Source organism: Acipenser ruthenus, chromosome 52 (genome assembly GCF_902713425.1).
Source record: "Acipenser ruthenus chromosome 52, fAciRut3.2 maternal haplotype, whole genome shotgun sequence".
NCBI lineage: Eukaryota > Metazoa > Chordata > Actinopteri > Acipenseriformes > Acipenseridae > Acipenser > Acipenser ruthenus.
Window position 1 is genome coordinate 7041233 of NC_081240.1, and position 22274 is coordinate 7063506.

The following is a 22274-nucleotide window of genomic DNA, read 5'->3' on the forward strand; positions in this document are numbered from 1 at the left end:
CAGTTATTCCTGCCTTTCACCGCTGGAGGTCTGGGTTCCAATCAAGAGGGCTAGGTGGCACAGACAGACAGACAGACAGACAGACAGACAGACAGGGACAGACACAGAGAGAGAGAGAGAGAGAGAGAGAGAGAGAGAGAGAGAGAGAGAGAGAGAGAGAGAGAGAGAGTCATAGTCATACTGTACTGGAGTTGAAATATGGAAGAAGGTATCCGAGTCATTGTATAAAATAGCCATCCAATAGAAAGGCATGTACAGTACATGCGCATAGACACACAAGCACAATAAAGAGATACACATACAGAGACACGGGTGAGTGACACATTACCAAACACACGCACAGTTTACAGTAAAACAATGAATCCTATCATTTGCATTTATAGTTACAAAGAGTATGGTTGTCAGTTTTAGGTATCTATATATAAAACAAACATTTAGCAACAACGTGTTACTACTAATTAGGCTACAATGTTCATAATAAAATAAAATATAAATCAGGCTTTATTTACATAGCTGAAATTATTGAAGCTTCTGACAGAAAATAAATAAATAAATAAATAAATAAATAAATAAATTAATAAACATGCGCTGTTAAAGTGCAGGTGATGGCATTCCTGTAGCTATGGTAACGGAGATGCTGGAGTGCACCATTGCACGTATTAACTGTACTCGTAAAAGACAGCATATCTGTAATGCAGGCAATGCAAGCGCGAATCTCATATTTAATAATTAACCGAACTGTAAATGTGTTCTCATCTGGGTTAATAATTGTGTTTAAATGATTGTAATGATAAAGGCTCTGTAAAGTCATGCAGTCATCTGTCACAGTTGGTCTTTGATAAATGTTCTTACTCCAGTGTATTGCTTTACTGTAATTGGTCAACCTTTCAGCACAGTTCCAGTGTCAGTATTTATGACGCAACCTTGGCCACTCCCAGGCTACAGTATATATATATATATATATATATATATATATATATATATATATATATATATATATATATATATAACTCTACAGTAGCTCTGCAGAATAACAGAACAGCCACACCTTCCAAGAGGGAGACTCGCATCAGAACTCCACTTTCAGAACAAAGAAGGACGCGTAAAGCGCAGTCGAGTGGTTCAAGTGAGTAACTATTGAATCGTTTATTTCAAATGTATTTGCTTATTTTATAAAATGCTACTACAATGTCTGTTCAGAAACACAAAACCCAGACATCAGAAAATAGTAGTCTAAATGACAAGTTTACTTCTTTTTACAGAATGGAAATTAAAATCAGTGATCGGGATTGTGGATTCGGAACCAATGATTTTTTTTTCTTTACTGTACTGGTGGGTCACATTGTGGAATTTTGCTTATTAATTTACTTATTCATATTGTTCGTTATCATAACCATGAATTTCATATGTACAGTAACACATTTTACAAAAGTACATTTATTGTATTTTAATATACATTTGTATTTCTGTATAAATACAGTATTATTATTAGAAAACGATTCGGTACAGTCAGCCAATCAGCTTCCAGTTCTAGCAAGCTCTAATACACAGTAGATGCCGCTGGAACGTCTCAGCACCAACTGTGAATCTAATTCAAAATCAACCCATGCAAGTGCTGGCCTTTTGTTTTTGACGATGTATTTTGGAGGCATTTTAGAGTGGTATTTAATGACAGATCGTATTAGTAGTTCAGACACAGACTGTTCAGTAATTGCTCCGTTTATTTCTCAGGCAATGTATACCCCAGTGAAGTTAGGTTGATATTGAATATTGGCTATTCGGGTGGATACTCAACAGTTTCTGCTCCCCCTGCTTGTCTAAACCTGGCCTCAGTCCCAAACCCCGCCTCTTAGAGCTTTACACAATTCCAAGAAATCAGCGCAGTGAAGTTTCTGTTGTGAACTTGTCAGTCTCTCTGTCTCACTGCAGCAAGAATGGCTTCAAACTTGTGGTCAGAGGAGCACTTGAACTGTCCAGTGTGTAAGGAGCTATTGAAGGATCCAGTCACTATTCCATGTGAGTAGTAATAGTACTATAGCTTATGTCAAAAGTCTAATTTATGACCCTTTTGACCTTTTTTTGACCTTATAGGTATGAATTTATGAATATATAATGAGGGGGCGTGGATTTATGAATTTATGAATATATAATGAGGGGGCATGGATTTATGAATTTATGAATATATAATGATGGGGGGCGGGATTTTATATTGGTATTGATATATATATATATATATATATATATATATATATATATATATATATATATAAAACAGACCCTTTGTATTTTACAAGTGCTTATAAACATTAAATATTTATAAATGTAAAAGAGTATGAAAATAAAATAATTACTGGGGGTAGGATTTGAACCCACGCTGACAATTGAGTCAAAAGGATCTTAAGTCCTTCGCCTTAACCACTCGGCCACAACAGTTTTTCTTAAAACATTAATAAATAAAAAAATAAGTATTAAGCTTACCGGGGGTTTCAGAGAATCAAGGTGGTATGGTGTTTGAGCAAAAGGTTGAACAGATGGAGACTACAATGGGTTTTTGTTTTTTAAAAGGGGCATGTCTGGGCATGTTTTTTAGACCTTATAAAAAGGAGGAAAATATTAGGGCAGTTTATTAGAGTGTTACCCAAGATGTCTCATACCGTTGTTAGTTGCTGCTCAGAGAAAGAGGATCTTGAGGATCGTGAAATGTCTGAACTTATAAAATCCTTTAAAAAAATGCACATTAGCCCCTCCACAGATGCAAAAGAAACCACGGCTTGTAAAAAAGTTTCAAGAGAGAGTCCAACCAAGGGGCCTTCAAGCATTCTTCCCAAGGATCGTCTGTGTACAGTACAACCTCCTCTGTGGACTGAACTGAAAACAAACATCAATGAGAGAGAGGGGCGGATGTATTAGGGTAACTCTGAAAACGCCCCTAGGGGATGGCGCCTCAAGGACCACCCATTCAAGGATCTCTGATAGGTCATCTCAAAGGATCCCCTACGGTGCCTGAGGCGTCAACACCCTCATAGGCCGAAACCTAATCTTGGGGAGCATACTAAAGGGGCTCCCCACATGTCCTTTTGATTGAAGGAGTCTGACATCATGTCTTCTGCAAACTTTAGATACTTCTCTGAAAATGCCGTTCTTGAACCTTGCGATCTTGAGATGGATTGGACCAGTGAAGAAATGACACAGCTTATAAAAGACTTTGAAAATGTCCCGCTCCTCAATCCTGCAGAGTCTGACGACGTTGACGGGGGCCTAGGCATCTCTTTTGAAAAAGTATTAAAGATCTCTATGGGTCTCGTGGCTTCTCTATTGGAAGTGATCATTGACCGTGATATGGTGAAAAATTGCCGTGGGTGTGAAATTGACCACCCGAGCCAACTGAGACACAGCTGCCTTTTTGAAGCGGCCCCCAATTATTTTGATCAACATTTTGAAGAAATACTAGAAAAAATACACGTCCCGTGGCTGAAGCTTCTGATAGCTAAAGCTCTAGCGTGTTTCAATTTTCATCCATCTTTGACAAAACTTCAGAAACTGGTGGAAGATATTTTAACAGAGCTAAGACCAGAACACAGCATTAGACGTAAACTGATTCATCTACAAGAATCCCTGGATGACAAGACCCGAGACATTGTTAACAAAATAACCAAAGCTTTCTACCATCGCAGTTTTACTAACCCGCGCGCGCCATTAGCATATTACGGGGCCTGTGACTTTGAAAATGGGGAACGTCCAGACTCCAGCAAAACTGAGGAAAACCATGGAGGGGCTGCTGTTTGAGTTAATAGCTGAGAAAGTGGCTTGCAAGAGACTCTTTCAAAACCTGATCCCCGTAAATGTAAAAATGTTCTGCATTTTAAAAAGTGTAACTGATTTAATCCGTAAAGATATTGATACTAAAGAATGGTCAGAGTTGGTAGATACACATGTAAAACACTGTAAATCCTTAAATGCATTTTTAATGAATATATTACCTAAAATGTTTGATGAAATAGAAGATTGCAAATGTACACATATCATTGTTTTGTATGCTTATGTGACTGATGTATGTTTTTATAACATGGCCAGGTTTTTAAGAGATGAAGATATATCGACAGTTGTGCAAAATGTCGTGGATTATTTAGTGACTAATCATGAATGTTTGTGTAAAAACTTTATAGGTCTTCTAAAATGTCCTAATCTTCTTGATAAACTGTGAATAAAACTTTTGAACTTCCCACATGTCTCTGAGGTGTTATGATAACCTTTGAATAAAAACTTTTTGAAAGTCATATTGGTCTCAGTTGTGTTATGTTGATTAAAGATGACACACCAGCGTATGAAAAAAATATACTACGATCCCTCAAATCCTGGAGGTTTAGGGGGTTTACAGACTCTTCAAAGAGCTCTGAGGTCTGATGGGCCTAAAGTCTCTGAGAGGGTCTTAACTGACTTTTTATCAGAGCAAGACTCATATACGTTGCATAAGCCCTCTAAAATAAACTTTAAAAGAAACACTGTATTTGTATCTAATATCGATACACAGTGGCAAGCTGATTTAGTGGATATGTCTAGCTTGTCAAAAGAAAATGGTGGTTATAAGTACATGTTAACATGTATAGATATCTTATCCAAATATGCATGGGTGTTACCTTTGAAAAATAAGTCATCTAAGACGGTGACAGAGGCGTTCAAGAGGATCATCAGCGCTGGTAGGAAACCTAAAAAACTACAAACTGATAAAGGGGCAGAATTTCTAAACAAAACATTTCAGCACATGCTAAAAAAACATAATATTCTACACTTTACCACGGGGAATGAGCTAAAAGCATCTATTGTTGAGAGATACAACAGGACTCTAAAAACAAGAATGTGGAAATATTTCACAGCTTTTAACACGCACAAGTATTTGGATAAACTACAAGAAATGGTACAGGCATATAACAACTCCTTCCATCGTAGTATTCAAATGAAACCTTCAGAAGTTAATGAAGATAATTCATTTAAAGTGTTTAAAACTTTATACTCTAAGAAGAAAAGCCCTAAACATATAAAGTTTAAGTTTGCCGCTGGTGACAGCGTAAGAATTTCAAAGTTAAGAGCTCCCTTTATAAAAGGTTATGAACAAACGTTTACATCAGAGATTTTTACTATAACAGAATGTATACCAAGATTTCCACCGGTGTATAAACTATGTGATTATGATGGAGAGCCTATAATGGGCACATTTTATGAACCAGAATTGCAGAAAATAAATGTCAAGACTGATAGGCTGTTTAGGATAGAGAAGATAGTTGCTGAGAAAAAGGAAAATGGCAAAAAGGCTTATCTCATAAAATGGGCCGGCTGGCCTGAAAAATTTAACAGTTGGGTCGCTGGTCATCAGGTGGTGGATCTAAAGAGTTAACAAGTACGGAGTGTATTTAATTACACTTAAAACATTAGTCAAGATGTCTCAAGACTCTTTTTATGTAACTCTGCCTAGTAACGCTTCACAGGATGTATTTCCTAAAAATGCTATATCCAATTTTACTATCAAATTGGTTAAAACACTGAATCTGCCGGGAAAATGGGAAGTTTGCTTAGCAGAGATTCAATATCCCCATGCCTGGGATAATATAAGCATTAATGACAGCACCTTTATTACTTATGATATAGAAAAAGCAGTAAAACGTGATTATACTATACCAAAAGGATATTATGAGACCCTTCAGGATGTAATAACGGCTATGAACGATACCATACTCGGAAAAGGAATAGATCAGAAAGGTGACAAAGCTCCCGATGAAAAAATGATTTGAAATTAGTCTATAAACCTATAGAAAGACGAATTTATATAAAAAGTACTACACCGCATATGATTTATGCCAAAGAACATCTCGGACAAATGTTGGGGTTTCGTGAGACTATAAAGGGTGAAACTATTGAACTATTGGGCCCTATTGAGGGTAAAGTGTATAGTGCTCATTTGAGGACCCTCTACCCATCAGATATCAGAGCTGGATTTTATACCCTGTACGTCTATACTGATATCATTACACATCAAGCCGTTGGAGATAGTTACGTGCCTCTTCTAAGGTGTGTCCCTATTAAAGGCAAAAACAACGATATAATCACGGTAACTTACGACAGACCTCATTACGTGCCCCTCAGCAAGACCAGCTTTGACACATTAACTATACAAATTAAGACGGATCAAAACAAGTTAGTGCCATTCCGTTTTGGGAAGGTTGTAGTGAAGTTGCATTTCCGACCTGTAAAGCCTCTTTTTTACACCTAATTGAAAATGGTCCCTAATGGATATGTCAATCCTTATATTAATTATTACAAAAATCAAGCTGGTAATGGTTTGCCTGGATTTTCAGGAGTTCCGGTGATGTACGGGGCGGGTATAGGGGGTATTTTTAGAAGTCTTTTCAGAAAAGCTTTACCGTTACTTAGAAGGGGTTTTGAAATAGTTAAACCTCATTTTAAATCAGCAGCTAAAAATATTGTTAGTGACGTAGTGTCAAATGTCCTAACAAGTCATAACCCTCATAGCCACAACAAGAGCCAATCAGGGGAGGGATTGATGGTAATGTCCAGAGGATCCAAGAGAAAACGTAGCAAACCCCCAGGATCTCGCTATCATCATCACAAAAAGGCTAAACCAGTTACATTTAGGGCATTTAGTAACGGTACCCGGAGAAGGAGTAAGAAACCAAAGACACCCAGAACAAAGAAAAACAGAAACATCTTTTAAATCATGACGCTGGTACACCATATGTCTCAAGAATGTGTGAAATCAGAATTGGATCTGTTTACTATACCTTATACCCAGACAAGTATTGAAAAAAGCCTTTATGTGGAAATTCCCCCCCTGTCTGCCTTGTCTGACACGACCCCCATCGAATTTTACATAGCAGGAAATGGGGAAGATTATCTTGATTTGAATAATACTCTTTTAAGACTTTCATGCAAAATTACTAGGGCTGATGGTTCCGATTTAGTTGGAGGCAGTATAGTTGGTATTATCAATTACCCTGTAGCTACCATGTTTTCACAAGTGGATGTAACTTTAGGAAATCGCTTAATCAGTCAAAGCAGTAATACTTATCCTTACAGGAGCATTATAGAGGCAATGCTAAACTTTAGTAAGGACACTCTAGAATCACAGTTCACTGCCGGCTTGTTTTACAAAGATACCCCAGGACATATGGATGAGACTGATCCTGCAGGGGCTAATGAAGGTTTAGTTAAACGGCATGCGTTTACCAGAATGAGTCATACTGTTGAACTTTTAGGACCTCTGCATGCGGATATATTTTTTCAAGAGAAACTCATGCTGAATGGGATTGACCTGAAAATTAAAATGGTGAGGGCCAATGACACTTTCTGTTTAATGTCTGATGCTGCAGAAGAGTTCAAACTTAAAATTTTAGAAGCATCTCTCTATATTAAAAAAGTAAAAGTGTCCCCTGAGGTCAGAATTGCCCAAGCTCAGGCCTTGATGACCTCTAATGCCCGATATCCTATTGATAGAGTGTCTATGAAAGTTTTTAGTATTCCTAGAGGGAGTAGGGTCTGTAATCAGGAGAATTTGTTTCTGGGGCAGTTACCAAAGTTTGTGGTTATTGGTTTAACAGATAATGAAGCATTTAGTGGTTCCTACGCTAAAAACCCATTTAACTTTAAACACTATGCTGGGAACTTTATAGCTATGTACGTCGATGGTGAACAAGTCCCCTCAAAACCTTTACAACCCCACTATACAGCAAGACACAACCCAGTCAGGGAATATTACAGTCTAATACAGGCCACGGGTAGACATCTCAAAGACAAACCGCTGATAATTGATAGGTCAGACTTTATTAGAGGCTATACGCTCTATGCATTTGATTTAACCCCTGATCAAGAATGTGGAGATCATTTTTCCTTAGTGAAAAATGGTAATATGCGCCTTGAAATGCGTTTTGCCAATGCTCTGCCAGAGACGGTGAATATGATTGTATATGCTGTTTTTGAGAACGTGATTGAGGTTTCCCACCAAAGAGCTGTTCTCTTTGATTACTGAAAAGTTTGATACAACATTGATCCTTTTAAAAATGAATACCACTCAGCTTACAGCGCTGCTATCCAGCAACCCGTTGACTGCAAAGTATTTTTATGGGGTTCTAGCTAGTGATCAACTACCTAAAGGAAAAATAAAAAAACTGCCGGCGATACTCATTGTCAACACGGACCCCCAGAATTATCCGGGAGAACACTGGCTAGGGATTTATCTAAAAGAAGAGGGACAGGGAGAGTTTTTTGATTCTTACGGTAACCCTCCAGATTTTATTTATTTTCCTAAGACTATCTCAAACTTTTTAGACAACAACGTCAAACAAACAGTGTACAATAATCAGCCTCTACAAGGGCTTATGACCACGACATGCGGCCATCACTGTGTTTTCTTTGTACATCATCGATCCAAAGGACTTACATACCCTGAGGTTATGGCTCTCTACAGCTCTGATTTAAACAAAAATGATCTGATGGTGTCCCAATTTATACATTGTATGTCTAACCCTAAAAAACAGAATTGTATAAATATATTTTCATGCGTGCAGTGTGTCAAGACTCATCATGATTTTAAAAAATGTTATGAATGTTAATCTTCAAAAAACTTATGACATTGTAAATGGTTAATAAATATTTTTATTGCTGTAAAGACATATATATATCAGACATTGTTTACACAGCATTTGCATGAATATACACCAAAATGTATCAGCCAATGTTTACACAGCATATGCATGAATATACAACAAAATGTACAGATATGTAAACTCAATAAAATCAGTAACATCTTAATAACTTTCCCATAACTGCTGCCTTTTTTTCTGCTTCTTATGCATAGGGGTCTCTAAGGGTCGTTTTTTATAAGCTTCTATGAGTTGTCGTGTTTGAGAATTAGGTACTGTAGAATAGGGGACATTTATTACAGACAAACCTTTGATGAATTCGGCCCATCCTACAGGTAACCTATGTTCAGGGATATGGGTATGCCCCGTTGCAGCCCTGATTAAATCAACCATATGCGACCCTCTAATGTTCTTGCCCCTAAGAATGAATTCCCCTTGATCATTCCATGAGGTAACCAAAGCATTCTGAGACATAGCGTTTAAAATAAAATTAGCATTTTTCTTAGATCTGGAGGGAACACTACTCATAACTGCAGTCACTATCTTAGATTCAGATTCTGCTGCCGGTTGGGTCGTTTCCTCAGAGGGGGGTGTAATTAATGTAAGGGTATTAAACTCTTTTTCACTCTGTTTAAGCAGGGTTAGATATCTCTGTAAGGAGTTGGTGTATAGCTTAACTTTCTCATGGTCACTGATGTCGCTTCTAAGTAGAATGCTTTTCATTTCAGAGTCAAGTCGGCTTTCAACGGCTTTTTTAATAGGCTCGGGGTGCTGGGGCTCAGGCTGCCGAAGTCTATCGAGTTGATGCTGGGGTATCAGAAACATTTTCTGGGAGTGAGTCATTTTTACAAATTAACTTTGAGGCGATAAGAGTCCTGATAAAAAAGGCAATGCAATCCTTATTAAAGCGCCGATAAAACCACCACTCTGATTCACAGTTTTTTTCTTCTTTTTAATTGAATGCTTCTTATTGCATAGGCTCTTTATAACACGCCGCTGCTTTTTGAGAGTGTTTAACTGACTCGAAGTTAAGGGGATGTGCCCCTTTAAGGCATTTAAGGCAATTTCCACAATCGATTTGATAAAATCGTCTGAAGCGTTTCGTAAAATTGTTCGTCTCTGATGAGCAGAGCTACGAACTATGCTCTTTAAGAGATGGAGGTTACGTTTTATTCTAGCCGACATGATGCGCGGTTGCTGAGTCTAGATAAATAAAAGTTTTAGAGCGATAGCCGGCCGCTTATATGATGTAAGCAACTGGCAAATCAGGAGTAAATAAACCAGTTCTTAGACGATATGCTTCGGGGGTTTGGGCCTTTAAGTCTATTAAAAGATAACCATAGGGTTTTTTTGTCGCATCTTCAAACGCTTCTAAGAAAAACTTGGAGTTCCCGGGGTACATCTGACGGGCTAGTGTGTTGATTTGAAGTTTATCTCGAGGGTTTTTAAACAGAATAATGTAATTGGCATTCAAGTTTATGGTGCGACTCATTTTTCCTTGAAAAAACAAATTTTGAACCAAATACAGTACGCATAAATTCCTATGATGAACGTATTTTGTAAAAGCTTTCTGTATTTCATCATTTTCGCTAGCTGCTTCCATCAAGTCATCTATAATGAGTAAATTGATTTTGTTAGGAGGCATTAAATTATCATCGGTTAATGAATCTGGTATGCCTTCAATAAATTTGATATTTTTAAATTTAAGGGCCAATTCATTGTATAATCCCTGCCAACAGCTATAACTCCAAATGATATTCTCAGGGGTTTTGGAAAAGATCTGTTGAGAGTTTTCTAAAAGCTGTTTCACAAAATAACTTTTGCCTGAATTGGAGGGTCCCGATATTATAGCTGCAAAAGGCACGGATAGTCTAATATCAAAACCTTCTTCAGAATCCATAAGGAATCGATGTGAAATCAGAACGCAAGACTCGCTTATTGTAGACTATTTGAAAGGTTTTCTGGAGTGGTTTGTTTTCCAAGTGAAATTCTTTTTTATTACGGTGAATCTGGGAGCCGCGAATCATGATATGCTCAGCGGGGGTGTTTCTATCATGATTCACAAAGTTTTGTACAAGGTCTTTTAATGAAGCGATGTTAATTAATTTGGAATTCTCATAGTTTAGGGTAATCCCCTTTACTTTGAGACATGTTTTTCCGTTGTTTGTGACGTATCCATATGTTTTAGGGCCCCCTGACACAAACTCTGTAATGTATTCCCCCGGCTTCAACTCGCTAGTTAAGTCCCCAAGATAATCGCCTAGTTCTGGACGCCAAGCCTGGGGCCTGCTGACAAAGATTACAGAGTCCGTATCATGATACAGACACCTATCCTGCAGCCGATCCAAGAGGTTATAAAGCTCTAGCCTGGCGTACGCTGTTGTAAATGCCGCTATGAATACGTTTACATTACCTGTGGGAGTATAGGTATCAGAAGCGTAACGCCACTGAACCTGAGCCACAGTATCACTTACAAAACAAAAATGCGAAACCTGATATCTTTTTGAAAAGAGATAATGGAAAAACTGGTCAGGATCCTTTACCAAGCTTGTAGAGAGTTGGTTAGTTCTCTGTGCAAACTTCCCCCACAAACTATTGAGGGATAATTTGGAGATTTGTCTTTTAGCAGGATTAACATTGATGTTTTGAGGGTCTAATTGAACCCCCTCTTTCTGAAAATATTCAGCAATATAACGCTCTTTACGCTCCTCATCGGTACAATGAGCCGGGTAACCTGAACTTTCCTGTTTCCCCTTGAGATGACTGTTAATGTAACCTGTAAAGAGAGTGTCAGATTTCTGAGGAAAGTGCCAAACTTCGTGTATTTTAGACACTTTGTAACCTTTCTCAAGAGCTTTGACTACCTCTACACTGCACCATGTCCCTGTCAAGGATCGTTCTCCAGAGGTATGATTACATACCCCAGTCTGGTTTAGTGTTTCCGCGCATGAACGGCATAGGGTAAACATTAATTTACCACTTATGCGGGCAGGCAGTACAGGGAAATAAAGACCCCTAGGAGGCAAAACCGTTAATTTGAACAATCCAAAGTATTGGCTCAAGTCTTGAAAATTATGGTAAATTATGGTAGGATGGTCTACTGGGTACAATTTTGTCTTGTTAACAAAAGGATACAAGCTAGTGAAATCAAAGTATTCCACCCTTTCATTTTCCTGGGCCACATAATGTAATGTAATGGCATTTGTACGACCCCCAAACAGAGCCTCGCGAGGACTGATGCGTTCTGGAAAATCAGAACGAACCAGAAAATCGTGCACTTTAGGCTGTTTTTTCAGTGTGTTCCATTCATGTTCCCAAATAACTCTGACTTCCAACCCGTAAACCTTTTGCAATGTTTCAATCTTTTCATCAAAGTGATGACGCATCGTACCACACGATACTTTGCTTAAGGGGTTTACATCGGCCGAATCATAGCACAAGGGACAACCATGAAAAAAACACCCTGCAAATTCAAAAGCCGTACGCTTACCATTAATCACAGCATAACCGTCCAAGAAAAAGGGGCCTATTTTAAGCTCTCCGTAGTTTAAAGCATGTTGAATGAAAACATTTTCAGTTTCTGCTACATACATTAACCATTGTATCGAGGCATTTGAAAAGCTTTTTTGCTGGGCACTGTAATTGTCGGGAGGAATGATAGCTATTGTGTCTTTAGGCAGGAATTTACTTCTATACATAGCCATGCACAGTGAAGCAATAGTTGTACATTGGAAGGGGTCTATCTGACCTATTGCATAAACCTCGGTACGAAATTTGATACATGCCTCTCTCAAAATTTCAACATCATTTTTGCAGTAGAACGCCATTTCGTCTCTGAAATTAAAAACACCCATCTTAATCGAATCATACCATTTGTAAAAGTCATCACGATCTTTAGACATCATTTGCTGAACACCATAGTAGCGTGGTTCAGGAAATGGCCCCACATAATTCTGGTTTTCAGCAGTATTGAAAAAATGAGGAAAATATCCTTTTTTGGCTTCAAATCCCATAGCAGCAGGCAGGGCACTTAACTTCATAGGCAAAAAGTTAAAGGAATCAATGTAACGCATCTTAAAAGCCTCGTCTGTAAAACACATCAACTTGCTACCCTGAGCTATGATATTTGGGTTAATTCCATTGGTTACTAAATAATTCATCAGTAAATAACTGTCATAAGACTTTGCATTGTGTGCCAAGAAAGTATAGCCTGCATAACAAGGTCTACGATACCGCTCAAAAAACTTTTTCACACATTCCTCGCCCTCCCAAAACCATGATTCACCACCCATATGCATGCAGTACAAATAATTAGGAATGTGCACACCAGCTTCCTGCCGACATTCAAAATCATAAAACACATATTTGTCTGTGGGTTCCTTAGGTTTAAGCGTTTGAATGAAGCAATTATGATCACTGTGAGGTGACAACACGGCTTTACATTGCTACAGTATGGAGTAAGACATTTATGAGTCAGGGGCTTTGTAGGGTCACATTTATAGAGAGAATAGCACCTTGTACAAAGTTTTAAAATGTCACACATAGAAACCTGTTTTTCACTGTTGGCTTTATCTCGGAGAATCTTATGCTCATCATAACAGCGCTGGGATCGACAATAACGATTGCAGTCGTTACATTTTACCTTTACAGAGGACTCGCTGTTACAGGCTGGTGAAAAACACACATTACAGTGTCCCTCACAGCGATGTCCAGATCGATTACTGTAGGCGGTGTAACAGTAATTACACAGATAGGCTGCACCCAGAAAACCTTTCAAATTAACAATACCATAGAAATGATTCTCATGAAGAAACAGAAATACAGTTTTGTTTTTTGCTCGAGTATCTGTTTGGTGTTTCAGGAACACGTCCTTTTGAGGACATCTGTACCACACCACAATTTTAACATCTAGGGCCTGTTCAAATTTATCTATGTCTGCAAACGAAACCATTTGATGTTCACTTAATCCCACACTCTGTTGAAGTTTTAAAGCCTCAGCCATACACGTATCATTGGACTCCCTAAATTCAGGAAATAACAAGCTCAGAACGCTGTAGGCAAAACATAATTGATTGTCTCTGTTGTAACATATAATCAGATGCTTGGCTTTTTTTCTAATAAGCTCACTATTCATTAAGGTCTGCAAACCTCTCCTAACACCACCTCCTTCTGGACACCTTACAACCTGGACAATCAACATCAAAGAGTCATCAGCCAAAATTTCACTATGACTTTGAAGGAGAGCTTCAATCTGACTGAGAAATTCGTCTAGACTTAAATTGTCTCCAGTCATTTTTACATACACTGGTATATCTAAGGATCCTGCTCGTAATTCAAGCTGAACAACGTCTGCAGGTCTTAGCGTTCTAGAAACATCACTCAACATATTCTCTAACGTTTCATGTAACACCGTAAAAACTTCAGCGTAGGAATCCAAGTCATACAGATGTGTAAAGTTAAGAGGTTGCTTCAATTCGAAATTGTTAAACATAGGTCTATGTCTACGCTGTACACCTTCCCCTCCAATTCTATCACCGTCACTATCTCTATGGGGGGCCTGTAAACCTGAAGGACCAGCCACTTGATCATCATGTATTACACCACCCCCCGGGACTTTTATGCTAAAAGAATCATCAAGGCAACCCCCTGCGTTTAAGCGTCCCCCTATTTGTTTTTCCATATCACCTACACTCTCTATAGTACCATGATTTTCTCTAGACAATTCATGCAAAAGCTTATCCAAAGAGTCAAAATTGATCCGAGTCAATTTAGCATCATTAACAATCCCTGGACACTGGGAATTATTGGTGTCTGTATTAGTGGAGTTGTCATTTATAGGGGGAGTATCTGTAGAAATTTCATCAATCAGAGCCCTGATTGACGGTAAAATATCTGCGTTATAATTTAAATCATTTAGTAGTTTGTCTAGATAGTCAAAATTCTCAAAACCGTTTAAATTTTGGGGGTGAACAATGTGTGGTATGCCACAGGGGTCTGGAGACATACTATGTGTATGGGAACCTATTGAAGGAACAGAATTTAAGGTATTTCGGGGGACGCTTATAGAGTTAACAACAGAATTTGACACAGTTTGACTCGGATCAATTGAAACCGTTTTATTTTTTTGAACACCATTCACAGCCTCATCATTGTCAGAATCATCAACAGCAATTTCAATGTGTTTCCTTTTACATGTTTTTTTGCGATGTGGTTCCATTGTAGTTCTACAAATACACAGTTACTGCTTTAAGAAACCCAGCGTTTTCAATAGGGTAATTAATGTTTGTATATTCTGAGACACTTCGGGGTCAGAAACTAGGGCCCTTATAGCGGGGTGTCTGTAAATGATCTGCTCTATAGTCAGATGTACATGTTTCAATAGCTCAGAGCTGTGATACCTAACAGTAGTTGAAGTTGAGGGGAGCGTCGGTTTTAGCTTTTGTGATACTTTGGAGACTGTGGGGCTGCCTCTTGATTGTAGCGAAGTATGAAACCTTTCGGAAATTTTACGCGGCCTTTTAGACTTGGGGTCTCTGCTGAAGGATGTGTCGTCCTCGGAAGATTCGCTTTCCACAAGAAGTGTACGTCTACAGGGCCGTTCTAAATGAAAATATACAAAATATACAATCAGACCACAAATACATTAACAGATGTTTGAAATATTTAACATACTTAAAAAAAAAAAAAAAAAAAGCTTCATTTTAAATACACTTACTTTTGAGAGGTCTTTTTTCAGATTTTTGAGGTCTATTGGGAGGCTCCAAGGGTATTTTCGCATGTATAACTTGGCCCCCCTCCGATGTACAGGCAACGTCGTTCCTTTCGGCTTTTTCAGGATCTTCTAAAATAATATAATGGTTGAATATGAATGTTTTAACCTAAAAATAATTAATATTATGAAAAAAAACGAGCACACATATTTTATTAACCTATAAATACATTACTGGTCATACTTTTAGACAATTCGGAGTCTGACGCTAGGTCGCTGAATGATGCCTTGAAGTACTGTTCCAGAAGCTCAGAATCTTCAATATAATCAGCTTCTAAAAACAGAATGAATCAGTTATGTTTTTAAAAGGAAATCATAATAAAATAAAAAACCATGTCTAACATGTAATATCATTCACGCACTATATATATCATAAGTACCTTTATGTATTTGATATTAATAAAACAAACAGACAAATATGTCTACTATTTTACTCACTTTCCGGCTTTTCTGTTATCACTGAGAAATTATTTAAAAAGTCCTCAGGCACGATTAGATCGCACGGAAGCTCAAGGGAAATGCTGTGCCCTGGGATTGTATCTGCAATTTAAAAGGAGGTACTTATAGTTAGACCAGAAAAAAAAAAAAACCCTCGCGATATTTTGGTTTAGCAAATGAAAAAACTCACCATTCTGACTTTCCAAAAAGCATGTCGGGGACAATGGAATGAATGTAGGCGAGAGGGGAATGAGCCTAGGAGGTTGGTCAATTACTTCCTCCTGGTGTGAAATTAAATGTTCTTCAAGAAGTTCCTGGATATCTATTAAATATGAAAATATATAATTTTAAATAAATAATAATATTAACGACCACATAAAATAAAACACATGCCTTAATTCACCGTGTTAAAGTGTGTATTTATAGTGAACATATAGCAGAGTTACATGCATCATCTTAACTCTTAAAATAAAACCCACATCCCAGACACGCGGCACCGTGTTCATTCATAAGCAGAAATAAAACGCGTCTCAAACATTTTTTTTTTTTTTTTTTTTTACATAAGACACTTAATGAAAAAGAGAAAGTTTAAAAGAAGTTATTAAAAGCTAAAAGAAAAACCAAAAAAAGAAAACGCCGTATTCACCATTTAAAAGCATTTAAACAAACATTACACACAGTAATCACATTGCATATCCTGATGTAATAACCCCTTTATAATTAATATTTTTTAGATATTGCCACTGGTATCTCATTTTATATATATATATATACACACTTAATGAAAAGAAAGTTTAAAACAAGGTATCACAAAACTCCCCAGACAAAGCGCTTTACAGTTAGAATTCCTTGAAAGCATTTAAACTAACATTACACACAGTATTCACATTGCATATCCTGATGTAATAACCCCTTTTTATAATTTATATTTTTTAGATATGGTCACTATTATCTCATTTTATACACACACACACACACACACACACACTTAATGAAAAAGAAAGTTTAAAACAGCGTATCACAAAATAAAACGGATATTAAATTAAATATTTATAAAACAAACAAACAAAAAAAAAAAACAATAAAAAAAACACGGTTACGTAGCATCACCGACACACCACACATTGTTCATCATAAACAGAAATTAAACAACGTATCAAACATTTTTTACCCCACATCTAACATTTACAGCCAATTTAAAATATGACGAGCAAACAAAAAAAAAACCGGTTACGTTGCATCATCGACACACCACATATTGTCCATCATAAACAGAAATTAAAACCGCGTATCAAACATTTTTTACACAACATCTAACATTTTACAGCCAGACCACTCACCCTTAAAAAAATACCTAATACCTTGCGGCACAGACACACAACACCGTGTTAAGGACGTAATAACTGTGTCTCAAACATTTTTTACAATACATCTAACTTTTTACCGCCATTTTAAAAACATACAACGCACCCTTAAAAAAATACCTAATACCTTGCGGCACAGACACACAACACCGTGTTAAGGACGTAATAACTGTGTCTCAAACATTTTTTACAATACATCTAACTTTTTACCGCCATTTTAAAAACATACAACGCACCCGTAGAAAAAATACCTAATACCTTGCGGCACAGACACACAACACCGTGTTAAGGACGTAATAACTGTGTCTCAAACATTTTTTACAATACATCTAACTTTTTACCGCCATTTTAAAAACATACAACGCACCCGTAGAAAAAAACACAAAACGGTTACCTTGCATCACAGACACGCTACACAGTGTTCGTTCATAAGCAGAAATAAAACCGCGTATCAAACATTTTTTTACACAGAGTTAAATCAGCATTTAAACATTAAACATAGGACATACCGTTTAGATCCTCATTGTTGTGGCTTGATTCTCCGTCCATTTATGAAGTGGTTCTTTACGGGATAATGTTCGTGAGAGGAATCGTCCTTTCCAGAAGTGTAAATCTTAGCTCTGTACGTGGACGATTTATACTCTCAAGCTCAGCGGCAAATGCCTTTGTACCCACATGGGGCCGGATCAGGCCGGATCAGGAAAACCTATCAGGGGTGATAAACCCGACACTTGAACAGAACCTAGACTAGCTGGCGCTTCAAATGTAACCATCCCATATCTCTAAAGGAGTTATTCCAAAAACACACGGCATATTCTCGATATTATGCTGAAATTATGTTTTATTATGTTTAAATCACGTTTTTAAAGGTATGCTTTTAATAAACAAGAAATGAGGACGCATATACCTACACATGTATGTTTTTATAGTTAAACGCGGGCTTAGTTTTTTTTCTATACGCAGTATTACATGCAAAAAATATTCTCATTCGTTTTGTAAACGATTTTATACAATCTGTTTTATAACACGAATCATTTTAGATACACGTAAAGGAGCATTACAACAGGTTAGGGTCTATATTCGCCGTTTTTAAAAAAAAAAAAAAAAACATAACGTTGTACTATGCTCACACATAGTTTTAAATCTAAAACAGTAAAAGCGTGTTAATGACTTGCACAATCGTCAGATTAGTTTGACCGTGTATGAGAAGCTACTGGAGATTATCTTGATGGGAGGCTATTCAAAAATGGGCATTGATAAAACACTTAAATAGGTTCTCTTATTTTATTTTGCAATATAACACCGATTTTTCTCTTATTTTATTTTGTAATCGTTATGCCCCAAACTATATCCAGTTTGAAATACCATGAGGCTTTTTGCCCCTAGCAGACTAACCGACGCCGCGGTGATCACCGATCCACGTTTCTCAGCGGGGTGTCATCCTCTAACATACGCTATCTGTACTTTTAATACACAGCGGCGCCAATCTATTCCTAACGTGTAAAATTGAATAAAAAATATTTATCCCCTATATATATATATATATATATATATATATATATATATATATATATATATATATATATATTCACATTGAGATAACATCGTGCTTTCCAACATCAGCAAACATTCCGCCACCCAAAGTCTGATATGTTAAAGAACTAGACTCAGGGGTGCCACGATTCTCACCTCACAAATGATTTTCGGTTTTTTCAGCCACGCAAAATACCCTACAAAAACCATAGCACATATTCCTTAAGACATGTTAAACTCTATTTTATTCATTTACGTAAGTGTTTAATTTTCACTCATTTGTTTCCTGCAGATTCATTATTTTTTGTTTTATTCAGTTATATTCAATTCCATAAGTTTTACGGGTCCGGCGCGAATAACCAAGCATTGCTATAGCATATATTATACATGTTTGTTTATAGTTGAACGTAGGCTTAGTTAAATCTACTTTCTTTACGCGGTAATACATGCGTAAAATGTTCATGCAATATATTTTAAATACGTCTTTCATTTGAGCATTTTTAATTTTACTAGCGTCAGGATAAAAATGCTCTCATTTTATCTTTTTAAAAAACAAGCAAACAAACAAACACAGACAACCAAACACGTTTAAACAGTTTTTATTTATAGAATTGATTCCTGGTTTTAATCTTAACAGAAGTATGCACTTTTAATCTTAACAGAAGTATAAAATCTGTATATTCATCTGAAATAGTCCTAGATGTGTCTACCATGCAGAGACCAAACCTTTAGGCATTACAAATCACACGTTTCACAAGCCTTCTCTGCAGGGGACCTTCCTCTAACAAATAGGTAGCGGTGCTTTTTAATACATCGAGACGCCAGTCTGTTCATAGCGGGTGGTTATGTGTCTGTGAGTGTCTGTGTCTGCGAGTGGGGTTGTCTCAGTGTCGGTGCTCATGTGCGCGTGCATGTAAGTGTACCTATAGGAAGATGTGCGCATGTTCTATGCCAAAGGATCCGCCCCCTATTTAAGTCACAGAGCGAGTTTGCAGTCATTCTTCTGCTAACGTTTGATGAGTGCGGCTGGTTGCTGTTGTCTGCGAGGGAGAGAATTCACACTGCACTTAAGCGTTTGTCCTGGGGAGTTTTTATTGAAAACGGTAAGAGACAGAGAGAGAGAGAGAGAAAGAGCTTTTTTCAGAACTTGTCCTCGGGTAGATTTTGTTTAGTTTTTTGTTCTTTTATAAATATTTAATTTAATATCTAATTTATTTTGTTTTAGCGATACACTTTCAAAACGACTAATGCTCAGTTGTTCTGTGATTTATGTGGGTAATGTTTAAACGCATTTTAAATATAAATTGTTTTTCTTTTAATACACTCTTTTTAAACGTTCTCTTTTCATTAAGTGTCTAATGTAAAAATACTAAGACTAATGTTGTCTGCACCAAGCATTAGTTAACATATGCATTTATATAATACTAGGGTACCCACTATGTACTCTGGTAGATTTTGTTTTGTTTTTGTTATTTTATACATATTTAATTTAATATCCGTTTTATTTTGTTTAACGATACCCTTTTAAAACGACTAATGCGCAGTTCTGTGATTACTGTGTGTAAAGTTTAAATGCTTTTAAAATATAAATTGTTTTTTCTTTATGCTTTTAATACCCTCTTTTAAACTTTCTCTTTTTCATTAAGTGTCTTATGTAAAAAATACTAAGACTTCAATGTTGTCTGCACCAAGCATAAGTTAACATAATCATTTATATAAAACTTGGGTTCCCCCTATCCCCTTATTACATGAATAACATATTAAACACTGATTTTGTACATATCTTATAAAAGACATGCAATAAGTTTATAGGGATATATATATATACATATATATACTTATATTCAATAAGCATATATGTCTTGTTACCATAATAAAATCCCTACCCCCTCATTATATATTCATAAATTCATAAATCCATGCCCCCTCATTATATATTCATAAATTCATAAATCCACGCCCCCTCATTATATATTCATAACTTCATACCTATAAGGTCAAAAAAAGGTCAAAAGGGTCATAAATTAGACTTTTGACATAAGCTATAGTACTATTACTACTCATGTGGACACAGTTACTGTATGGGGTGTATTAAGAACTGCTGGGATCAGACTGATCATACAGGTGTCTACAGCTGCCCCAGTGCAGAAAGACCTTTACCCCAAGGCCTGATCTGTGCAGAAACACCATGCTTGCTGAAGTTGTGGAGAAATTAAAGAAGACAGGACTCAATCCTCCTCCTGCTCAAAGTTATGCTGGACCTGGAGATGTGTCGTGTGATGTCTGCACTGGGAGAAAGTTCAAAGCTGTTAAATCCTGTTTGACGTGCCTGGCCTCTTACTGTGAAACACACGTCAAGCCACACAGTGAGGTTACTCCATTAAAGAGGCACAAGCTGATCAATGCCATTGGAAATCTGGAGCAGAAGCTCTGTCCTGAACACCAGAAGGTTTTGGAGGTCTTCTGCAGAACCGATCAGACGTGTATTTGCTTGTTGTGTACAGACGAGGATCACAAGAGCCATGATACAGTCTCAGGTGATGCAGAAAGGATTGTGAAACAGGTAAGGGTTTGAACCATTTCCTTGTAGCTATCCTAGAAGATAAGAATTCCCAGGGATATTTAACATGTCTGTTTACTAGGTTATACAGTTTCACATCAGATCAGATTTTGATTGTATATTAAGAGCTATTTAAAGAGCCCTAGTTTTTTAATTGCTCTAACTAAACTATGATGTACTACAATGTATTTCAGGGTGTAACAGGGGTGTTGTTACAGGTGTGGCTATCGCTGATTGACAGGAGAGACACAGGAGGTTTTCTTTGATACAAAAAACACAAAACATTCAAAACAAAACACTGCGCGAAAACAACTAGAAAATAAAAGTTAACTAAACAAGAAAGGAGGTCCCGCTCCAGGAACAGTCTCCCTGACACCTCCTCTCTAGACTTGGATGGGATTAAAATCCCCTAAACTTGTTCCCTATTCCTTCCAGTGCTAGCAATCCTGGTTAACTCACACAGTGATCCGAGATACATTTTTCCTCTTGTGTTTTTCTCACCCTGGTTAACACACGCAGTCGTGAGGATCCTACAGCAACACTCTCCTTCCCAGACAGTCTGTATCCCTGCTTGTAGAACCAGGAAACAGGCTTTTCAGATCCTTTTTAAAGGCATGTGGCCAGGGATAAGAGATAATCAATTAATCAATTAACACCTGGCCACATTCCACATCTGGATTTGAATATGCCCTGCCATTCTAGCACAAACTTGATCATCAAAAACATTATTTACAATCAAACCAAAACACACTGTTTACATGTGCAGGACCTCAGCCCTGCCTCACAGGGTAAGAAGGATTTGTTCAGCTGTTTTGTAGTGCATTGGAATTTGTAGTGTAAAATTAGCATGATTTATATTCCTAGTGTTTTCTATATGTATCTTGTGACTTAATAAAATCATAGATCAGTTTCATTGTTTAAGATATTATAGTTTTATTGGTAAAACTGTTTAAAAATGA

The 22274-nt window shown here is 37.1% G+C and overlaps 1 protein-coding gene across 3 annotated transcripts in view; it reads left to right on the top strand.

Annotated features, from left to right (window-relative positions):
• Positions 1 to 22274, top strand: part of LOC117433057 (GTPase IMAP family member 8-like) — a 267258-nt gene that overhangs the window by 228925 nt on the left and 16059 nt on the right. Inside the window, exon 1 of one of the 3 annotated variants that reach the window (XM_059016274.1) lies at positions 20899 to 21318. The exons of the other annotated variants lie outside the window; for them this stretch is intronic. Coding sequence (XP_058872257.1) covers positions 20944 to 21318 — 375 coding nt within the window. The 5' untranslated portion in view covers positions 20899 to 20943. Of the gene's footprint in view, positions 1 to 20898; positions 21319 to 22274 lie in introns of those variants that run through there. 3 annotated transcript variants of the gene reach the window in all.